This window comes from Peromyscus maniculatus, chromosome 5 (genome assembly GCF_049852395.1).
Source record: "Peromyscus maniculatus bairdii isolate BWxNUB_F1_BW_parent chromosome 5, HU_Pman_BW_mat_3.1, whole genome shotgun sequence".
NCBI classification, from domain to species: Eukaryota; Metazoa; Chordata; class Mammalia; order Rodentia; family Cricetidae; genus Peromyscus; species Peromyscus maniculatus.
This window is the reverse complement of record NC_134856.1, coordinates 142,459,634-142,469,239: the sequence shown is the minus strand read 5'-3', so window position 1 is coordinate 142,469,239 and position 9,606 is coordinate 142,459,634. Positions and strand designations below refer to the sequence as shown.

Here is a 9,606-nt window from a genome sequence, read left to right as displayed (position 1 = left end):
TATAGTCAGGACAAAGAGAGAGGAGAATTGGGGAAATAGGAAGAAGGAGGGAGAGACACTGCAGCCACCGCCAGGATAAGCAGCATGTAAAGACGCCGGTAAGCTACCAGCCACGTGGCAAGGTATAAATTTATAAAAATGGGTTAATTTAAGATATAAGAACAGTTAGCAAGAAGCCTGCCACGGCCATACAGTTTGTAAGCAATATAAGTCTCTGTGTTTACTTGGCCGGGTCTGAGTGGCTGTGGGACTGGCGGGTGACAAAGATTTGTCCTGACTGTGGGCCAGGCAGGAAAACTCTAGCTACAGATAACTAATACTAAAAGAATTGTGAAAAGACATATGAAAGCCAACTATGGTAGAAGTGTCTAAATATACATACATACATAAAAGGAACTTAAATGGGGTCATCTGTGATATGGGAGATAGTACGTCATATGTTACCAAATAAAAACCTAGTTCTAAGAATCTATTTCATTTTTTTGAATCATATGACCTGTCTTAGTCAGTGTTCTGTTATTATAAAGAGATACCATGACTATGGAAACACCTATAAAGGAAAATATTTAATTGAGTCTTACTTACAGTTTCAGGAGGCATAGTCCATTTTTATCTTGGCAGAGAACACAGCAGCATAAAGTCAGGCATGGTGCTGGATAAGTAGCTAAGAATTTTTTATTCAGACCTGCAAGCAGTAGAAAAGGAGAGTGGCACTAAGTAGACTTGACATGGGTTTTTAAAACCTTGATGCCTATTCTAGTGACACATTTCCTCCATCAAAGCCATACCTCCTAATCCCTTCAGATAGTTCAACTCACTGGTGAACATGCATTCAACTCAATGAGCCTGTAGGGAATATTCTCTTCCATACCACCACATTCCAATGTATGGATTTCCCTGGGAAGGGGAAATAGAAGAGATCTCCTGGGTAAAGTGGGGACAGGGATTGGAGGTAAGGGAACAGAGGGGTTCATGTGGAGTAGGTTGGGGGAGGGATGGACAGGAAGAATAATAAAATGATATCTTCATGTAGGAGCATTTTGGGCTTAGGGAGAACCTGGTACCAGGGAAACTCCAAGAAACCCACAAGCATGACACCAGCTAAGACAACTAGCAGTAGTGGAGAGGTACCTGAACTGGCCTTCTCTTGTAATCAGACAGGTGACTACCCCAATTGTCATCAGAGAGCCTTCATCCAGTAACTGATGGAAGCAGATGAGGAGATCCACAGCCAAGCACCAAGCCTAGCTCTGGGAGTTCTACTGAAGAGAGAGAGGAAGGCTTGTAGGAGCCAGGGGGTCAAGAACATGACAGGGAAACTCACAGAGACAGCCAACCTGTGTGTGACATTTGTGTGGCACAATCTCATTGTGGGGCTCCTAGCAGAGCAAACAGGACATGTCCCCTACACTTGAGATGGGTTTTGGGAACCCAACCCCCAAACTGGGTTGCCTTGCCCAACCTTGATTTAGGGGGAGGAACTTGGTCAACTTGATGTGCCATGATTTGTTGACTCCCATGGAAGGCCTTCCCCTTTCTGAATGGAGACAGAAAAGGAGTGGAAGGTGATAGAAGGGAGGTGGGAGAAGGGAACAGGATGAGAGGAGGGAGAGGAAACTGGTTGATAAGTAAAATAAGTGAAAAAAATTAATAATATTTTTTAAAAGTAAGAGCTTATGTCTGTTATTGATGCTTTTCAATTTCTTTAAAATAAATGTATGTGAACCTAAACAAATTATCAGTCACTGTTTCTGCTACATTTACCAATTTTTGATTAGTATAAGATTTTACACATATTGGGTATTGTAAGGTATAGGTCAGGTAAATACCATATATTTCTTCCCTGATCTAAATGAAAAAATGGATAAATTAAATATGGCATCTGTCTGCCATATGATATAATACAATATGAGAAAATGAGGAAAATGTGACACTCATTATTGCAGGATAATGTACATCTTAATGGTCCCACTTTTTCACACAGATGCATTGGAAATTACCTTTCACTGGGATTCTTATAAGGAAAAACCCTCTATCTAAAGCAGTAGCCAGGTATCCATACAGATAAAAAGAAAGGATGAGTGCTAAAGAAGGGAAAAGGGGAGTAAGTAAATATGGTTTAGTGTCCAGAGCTACCTTGAAGAGGAAATTCTTCTGAATACCTCTAGGTACTTGTTGCAACGAAATGTGAGTATCCCAAAGGTAGCCAGGATGTGTCCTGAAACAGTAAATAAAGTAACTTGGAGTTGTCGTTGTTGTGTTGTTACAATGAAGAGTACCAGGTAGATGGTGCTTCAAGATGGCAGCTCAATGTCATCTCCAAAAAAGAAGAGCCAGAGAGTTCCAAGAGACACATCCACAGCAGGCCATTTATTTCCCCTCTTACAGTTCAGCCTTGACATCACTTTCCTCTTTGGGTGTCACTGTCTTCTGAAGATTCTTGTGAGATACAACTGTGTTACACACTGACAGGGAAAAAGAGAATCCCAGGAACTGTGTTCTCACAGGATTCAATCATAGCTGTGAACTTAACACAAAATAGAACATACTGACCAAGCCCATGCTAGGGATGGTAACCAAAATCTTCCATTCTAAACTACAAGGGTACACACACATCTTTTTCAGGAAGCACAATCAGAAATCAAAATGTCCAGTATAATGTGATCCAAGGCCTACAAAATGACTAACTTTCTTTGACAAGGTTCACAAATTTAGCTTCCGGTTGTGTACAGAGGTATCCCACAGCCATGCCAGAGGGACAGTCAGAGATTATATCTCAGGAAGAGCATGAAGCACTAGTGTCTGGAGGCTGAATCCTGTCATCAACACAGCCAATCAAAAGGAGCACATGATTTGGAGGCAGGTTCAAATGCACAGATATCTGGGATTTATAGCATGAGTAAGGTGTTGCTGGGCCAGATTCTGGACCCTCAACAAACTCTGAAGAGTTGAGTCTCTGGAGTGAACTGAACCAGCAGTCCTCACCACAGATAGGTAAGGCCCTGCCTTGGCCAAGGCAGAATGGGAGGTGACTTTGGGGGATGCAGATAACCCTAGAATGTATCTATTTTCAGTTGACATGTACAGATGTAGTAGCAGTTAGTATGTTCCCATCAGGTCCTATTGAGAGTGTTGCTTTAGAGATCCAGCAAATTCAGAATCTGAAATCCCACTATCAACTTGTTATTGTCCTCCACCTCCTCTCATGGCTCTGCCTTCCTGTTGGCTTTTCATGTGACAATATTCTCATGTAGAGAGTGAGTTGGGAGTTTGATTGCATGGTCCCAAGGGTGAAATGCAAGGAATAATAAATATTCTTCAAACATTCTTAATAGAAGATATTTCACAAAGTTTCATTGAAGAAGAGAGGTTTAAAGATAAGCCCACAATTTGCTGTATATTAGAAAGGTATATGTTGCCCTGTGGCCCCAACTCTTGAGGTCACCTTGAAATTAGAATCCAATGCCACATGATAGAAGTTTTGCTTTTAGGAATCATGGGTCAGTGATATCCTAAAACAATAGTTGTTTTTTGCTTCTGTTGCTCACAGTGTATGGAGACCTTTCTGTAATAATAAGATGCAGTACAACAAAGGTTTTCATTGCTGGAATTCTGGGCACATACTCTTCACTTTGTATTGGATCTAATAAATACCAGTGAATGACTCAGTTCAAACACATCCTCAGTCTTTTCTACAATCTTTCAAAAATATTTGAAAGAGTAATTAAAAAAATTTAATTGGCCATGGGTGGCTTGATTTCTCAGACATTTTAAAAACACTGGTGGTGTTGCAACTTCATTTCTCTTCCTTATCCAGGGTTGTAAGTCATGACTTCTGCTGTATTCCTGGTTATCCTGTGCATAGGAATTATGTCAGGTGCTTCAGCACATGATCCCAGTTTGGATGCTGAATGGGAGAAATGGAAGATGGATTATGAAAAATCATACAGCCTGGTTAGTAACCTGGAAATATTCAGAAGAGCCCCAGAGTGCAAGTGTCTAGGCATATTAGAGGTCATAGGCCCCACTACAACCACCACCACTGAGAGATTACTTAGTCACGATCATTGTGAGCACAGGGTAGCCAAATTCCCTTTTCCTCTGTATGTGGAGAATGTGTGACTATAGTGTCCTAGAATAGCTCTCCTTGGCCTCTAGTCACCTGCAGCAGCAAGTCCACAAGGTCAGCTTGTACAGGAGTTTAGTTAGAAAGAAATGTCATCCATTATGTTTTTATCCAGGAGGAAGAAGCAATGAGGAGAACAGTATGGGAAAAAAACTTGAAAATTATTAAAGATCACAATGGGGAGAATGGTCTGGGTAAGAATGGCTACACCATGGAAATGAACGGCTTTGGTGACATGGTGAGTGTGACATGGATTCTTCACACTGTGTTTTCTTGAGTGTTTATATGGAGTTTTGTAGCTGGAGTTTTCTCTCTGGGTCCCGCCAAGCCCCGGCAATCCAACAGCCCACTTATAAAGTAAACACACAGATGCTTATATTATTTACAAACTGTATGGCCAGGGCAGAATTCTTGCTAACTGTTTTTATATCTTAAATTAACCCATTTCTATAAATTTATACCTTGTCATGGCAGCAGCTGGCAGTGTCTCCCTCACTCAGCCTTCCACTTCCCAGAATTCTCCTCTCTCCTTGTCCTGCCTATACTTCCTGCCTGGCCACTGGCCAATCAGTGTTTTATTTATACAGAACAATATCCACAGCAGAGTCTTCTCTTTTATAATCATCTATGTAATTTTCCTTGAAGACTGGTGAAGAATTCAAGGACATGATGGTTAATTTCCCCATCCAACCTCACAACAAGAGGAAAAGCATCTGGAAACGTGCTGTTGGTGATGTTGGTTTACCCAAATTTGTGGATTGGCGAAAGAAAGGCTACATGACTCCTGTGCGAAATCAGGTATGACAGTGCCATCTGCCCTTCTTCTTAAATCATATTGAAGGGGAATAGGACTTGCTGTCTCAGTGTTCATACTGAATGAGGAGAGATTTGCAGTTCAGTTTTTAAATAATATATTTTCTTCTTTGAAATGTTCATATATTTTCCAATGTGCATTGATATGGTCAGTCCACCAAACACATTCTCCAACTATGAGTCTATATCCCATCTTACTGCAGGATTTTTGTTCCTTCTATTGTCACTAATAATCCATAAAACCAGTAGAACCTGCGCAAATGTTCGGTGTGTGTGTGTGTGTGTGTGTGTGTGTGTGTGTGTGTGTGTGAGTGTGTGTATGTGAACTCATGTGAGCATGTACACATTACCAGCATCCAAGTCCTCTTTTCCTTTCTAGGCATTTAGCAACTGCCAGTTCTTCATATTCACAATTTATTTGGTTGTCTATGATGTTGTTTGAGTCAGTAATTTTTTGTGAATGACCATATTTTCCTCTCTGTGTAGGGTAAATGCGGTTCATGTTGGGCTTTTACTGTAGCTGGTGCCATAGAAGGACAAATGTACCACAAAACAGGCAAAGTCACCCCCCTGAGTGTGCAGAACCTAGTCGACTGTTCTAGACCTCATGGCAATAATGGCTGTGCTTCGGGTAATACATACAATGCCTTTCAGTATGTCTTGCACAATGGAGGTATAGAGGCTGAGGCAACTTACCCATATGAAAGAAAAGTAAGTCAACCTCTATGTTGTCATTTCAGCTCAACTTGGAGTGAGGGACAATTGACAATATGATACACTATCGTCAGTGCTCAGATTGGGAAATAGAATCTCTCTGTACACCATCAATGCTGTTATTAAGTATGGTCCTTTACTTAAATTTTTGATGTCATGATTTCAGTGTAACTCTTTTCTATGTTCATGGAAAATATAGAAACTATTGTACATATAATACAGATCTCCACAGCACTAAAATTTCTTATTGATTGTCATTGAAGACAAGAGAACTTACTTTCAGTTCCAGACCTAGTAGCATTTCACTTCCTGAGATGATTTACAATAACTCAGACTTGTGTGTGGTTGTGACTCTTGGTCTGAGGACATGGGTGGAAGAAACTGAGTCTCTTATCTCTTTACATTTTAAAGGAATGGAAATGCAGGTACCGTCCTGCACGTTCTGCTGCTAAAATCAAAGCATTTTTTGTCCTCCCAGAAGGTGAGGATATCCTAATGGATGCTGTAGCAAATAAAGGGCCCATTGCTGTTTCAATTGATGCTTTCCATGATTCATTTCTGTTCTACAGGACAGGTTAGTATATTTCCTTCTTGATATGAAGAAAAAAACTTGTGATATCTCTGGCTGTTATGGAAAATATGTGATGTGAATGTTTAGGTTTCTGGATATGACTCATCTCCATATAATAGTTGAGTACTGAATTTTACCTGATATGAATCAACACATGAAAGTTAATGTGTCCTATTTATTGATTAATTTTCCAACTCTGCTCCATTTCATGGATGTTTTAGTTATTTATAGAAACTGATTATCTGAAATTAAATTGTAACAGAGTCTGTGAATTAAATAATTTATGTCGTATAAATCTAACTTAATATGAGACTCTAGTAACAAAACTACAAAGGCCTAAGGAGTCATTTCATTGTCAAGAAGACAGTAGCTCTCAATAAATCTTGCAACCTTGGATTTCCTCAGTTTTTCTGTGAAACTGTGTGTGTGTGTGTGTGTGTGTGTGTGTGTGTGTGTGTGTGTGTGTGTTAGCATTCTTGTGAATAATTAATCTAACTCTTAAGTCTAATTGTAGTTACATCATTTCAGTGATCATTGAAATAGTCCTCCTATTGTTGGTGGCAGTGGTCACTGTCAGGTGTGCTATGCATCTCACATCAGCTTCTATTTTGTTTCTCAGGTATTTATCATGAGCCAAACTGCAGCAGCTCTGTTGTGAATCATGCAGTTCTTGTGGTTGGCTATGGACATGAAGGAGATGAAATGGATGGCAATAAATACTGGCTGATAAAGAACAGGTATAAATTGCCAAATTTATATTTGAAATTCCAGGGCGTAGACAGGTAGTTCTGTGGTTAAGGACACTGGATTCCCTTCCAAGGGGTTCAGGAAGAGATCACAACTTGCAGTTAGTATTTTGATACACAACCCATAAAATTTTGTTTCATTTAAGTTGAACAAAATCTGTTCTTGCATTCCCATGTATATATGTAAGGTATGTTTGCCTGTCTGCTTGTCTGTGGAAACATGTGTGCAAGTACACATACATAGAAGCCTGATGTTAGCATCAATTGTTTCTCAATCATTAAGTAACTTCTATATCGAGGCAGTGTTTCTTCCTGATCTAAGAGTTCACTACTTAGTCTGAGTAGCCAGCTTGCTCCAGGTGTGTTCTGTGTCCATGTCCCTAGAACATGGGTTACAGGTACACTACAATGCCGTTCTGGCTTTTCAGAGCTCTTGAAACTGATTTTAACCCCTCAACCTCTGAGCTCCCCTAAAGCTCTAAGAACTTACCAACAATATATTATCATAGAATTCCCATTCCTTCACTGGTTTCTAGGGTGTCGATGTCATGTATGTGCCAGTGATTTTCTTTCTTTTTTTTTCTTTTCTTTTCTTTTTTTTTTTTTTTTTTGTTTTTTTTGTTTTTTCGAGACAGGGTTTCTCTGTGTAGCTTTGCGCCTTTTCCTGGAACTCACTTGGTAGCCCAGGCTGGCCTCAAATTCGCAGAGATCCACCTGGCTCTGCCTCCGAGTGCTGGGATTAAAGGCGTGTGCCACCACCGCCCGGCGTGATTTTCTAAAATGTGACACATTTGATAGTTCTGAAACATCTATGTATAGAAGGACATTATGCTGTGGTCTTCACACTCCTGTGTGAGGCACCTCTAGGTACTCAGGAAGAGACCCTCTGCCTTTCCTCATCATTTTGTTAGGTTGGCCTCTTGCCAGTATCATAATAAGTCCATCATGTGGTAATCATTCTACTGAATGGAAAACATGCTTTCTTTCAGCTGGGGTAAAAAATGGGGCCTGAAGGGCTATATGAAACTTGCCAAAGACTGGAACAACCTCTGTCAAATTTCTTCATATGCCCAATACCCTATTGTGTGAGCAAGCAGCCTGATGCCCACAGGGAAGCACTTGGCAGGAGACTGCTTTTTCAGATGGGTACCATCACTTCAATGACCAGCCTTTGCTGAGTGTGTTAAACTGTTGAGTCCCTCAAGATCCACACTGTTATGTGAATTCTAGGAGGTTTCAAATATTTGAAAGTACAGCTTTGTAACTGTTGCTCTAACAAATGTTTATGATTCCTGTAGTTATTTTCACTTTTAATGCTTGTGCAAATAAAATCCTTGAAAAAAACCTCTAGCTTCTTTACCTTTTCATGCAGTGCCTGTTTTGTGATGAAACATGCAATTCATCTTAAAGCTGGGACTGAGTGTTGTTCTGTTGTTTGGAAGAAAGTGTGGTTATGTCCTCTGTGATGGATGGTATTCTTCATTGTTGTGATGTAGATGTAACCATCTTGTTAAATAAGAAACACAGAGCCAATGCAGAGATGAAAGCCCAAGAGGTCAGAGCTAAGAGATAAAAACGTTACCCTTCACTGCTGCTGCTGTCCTCTTCAGCCAAGAGAGCTACTTCCTGTGTGACTGTCTTTTTATTGACTTTCTGTTTTGCCTTTTCATTGGTTGTAAACCCAACCACATGACTTCATCACTGCACATCTCTACAGACCTCCAGGTCTTCTATGGTTGGTATTGAGATTAAAGGCGTGTGTCTCCATGCTGGCTGTATCCTTCAACACACAGAGATCTGCCTAGCTCTGCCTCCCAAGTGCTGGGACTAAAGGTATGCACCACCACCACCCAGCTTCTGCTATGGCTTGCTATTAGCTCTGAGCCCCAGGCAACTTTATTCATTAACATACAAATAAAATCACATTTCAGTACAAATAAACTATCACCATATTTCCCCTTTTCTATTTTAATAAAAAGAAAAAAGTTATAACTAATATAAGAAAAACTATATACAAAAGTACAATAACTATATACCATATATACAAGCAATAAATACCTAAAAAATGTCTAGTCCATTTGTATTTGACAAATTCAGAGAAAATAATTCCATTGTCTATCCTATTTTGGTAAGTCCAAAATGTACCTGATTCACTTTCTATCCTAACTTATATTACTAACAGAACTGTCTTATAACGTCTTTCAAATTTATACATTTACACCTCTTTAGTGAGTTTCATTCTGAAATTAACAAGGAAAACTATAACTATAGCTAATTAATCTTCATCTCTAACTAACTAATATTCAACTCCCTCAGAGACCCAAGAAAGAAATATTACCTAACAAAAATAAAAACAGAAAGTGCATGTAAGCAACTTCCAAAAAAAAAAAAATGTGAGTTGACAGAAACAGCCAGCTGCCTGGACAGTCACCTGAGGTTTCTCCACAGTGTTGGGCATCATCTTCAGCATATAGGCTTAGCATATCTGACAAACTCATTTGTGAAGTGGGATATACACAAAGTCAACAGTTTAACCTCACATTGGGTGAGAGCAGTCCATGTACCAGAAACACCTGAATTCCACTAGTGTCATGTCATGATTTAGGATCTTAAATTCTAGAAATTGTTGGTGTTTT

At 39.8% G+C, this 9,606-nt stretch overlaps 1 protein-coding gene across 1 annotated transcript; it reads left to right on the top strand.

The window, feature by feature from the left end:
* The first annotated feature begins 2,886 nt into the window (after positions 1 to 2,886).
* On the top strand, positions 2,887 to 8,319 carry LOC102923527 (cathepsin Q-like). Its single transcript, XM_006981716.2, has 8 exons — positions 2,887 to 2,994; positions 3,818 to 3,954; positions 4,242 to 4,364; positions 4,772 to 4,924; positions 5,426 to 5,650; positions 6,065 to 6,227; positions 6,844 to 6,961; positions 7,960 to 8,319. The coding sequence occupies exons 2-8, from the start codon at positions 3,829 to 3,831 to the stop codon at positions 8,057 to 8,059; spliced, it is 1,008 nt and encodes a 335-aa protein (XP_006981778.1). The 5' UTR covers positions 2,887 to 2,994; positions 3,818 to 3,828; the 3' UTR covers positions 8,060 to 8,319.
* Positions 8,320 to 9,606: the final 1,287 nt, after the last annotated feature.

What these genes read in the sequence shown, in the direction of transcription:
- LOC102923527 (XM_006981716.2), top strand. Translation starts at nt 3,829, where the DNA reads ATGACTTCTGCTGTATTCCTGGTTATCCTGTGCATAGGAATTATGTCA. An exon ending in ATGAAAAATCATACAGCCTG is followed by an intron (nt 3,955 to 4,241) that starts GTTAGTAACCTG and finishes GTTTTTATCCAG; the next exon opens with GAGGAAGAAGCAATGAGGAG. An exon ending in CTTACCCATATGAAAGAAAA is followed by an intron (nt 5,651 to 6,064) that starts GTAAGTCAACCT and finishes TACATTTTAAAG; the next exon opens with GAATGGAAATGCAGGTACCG.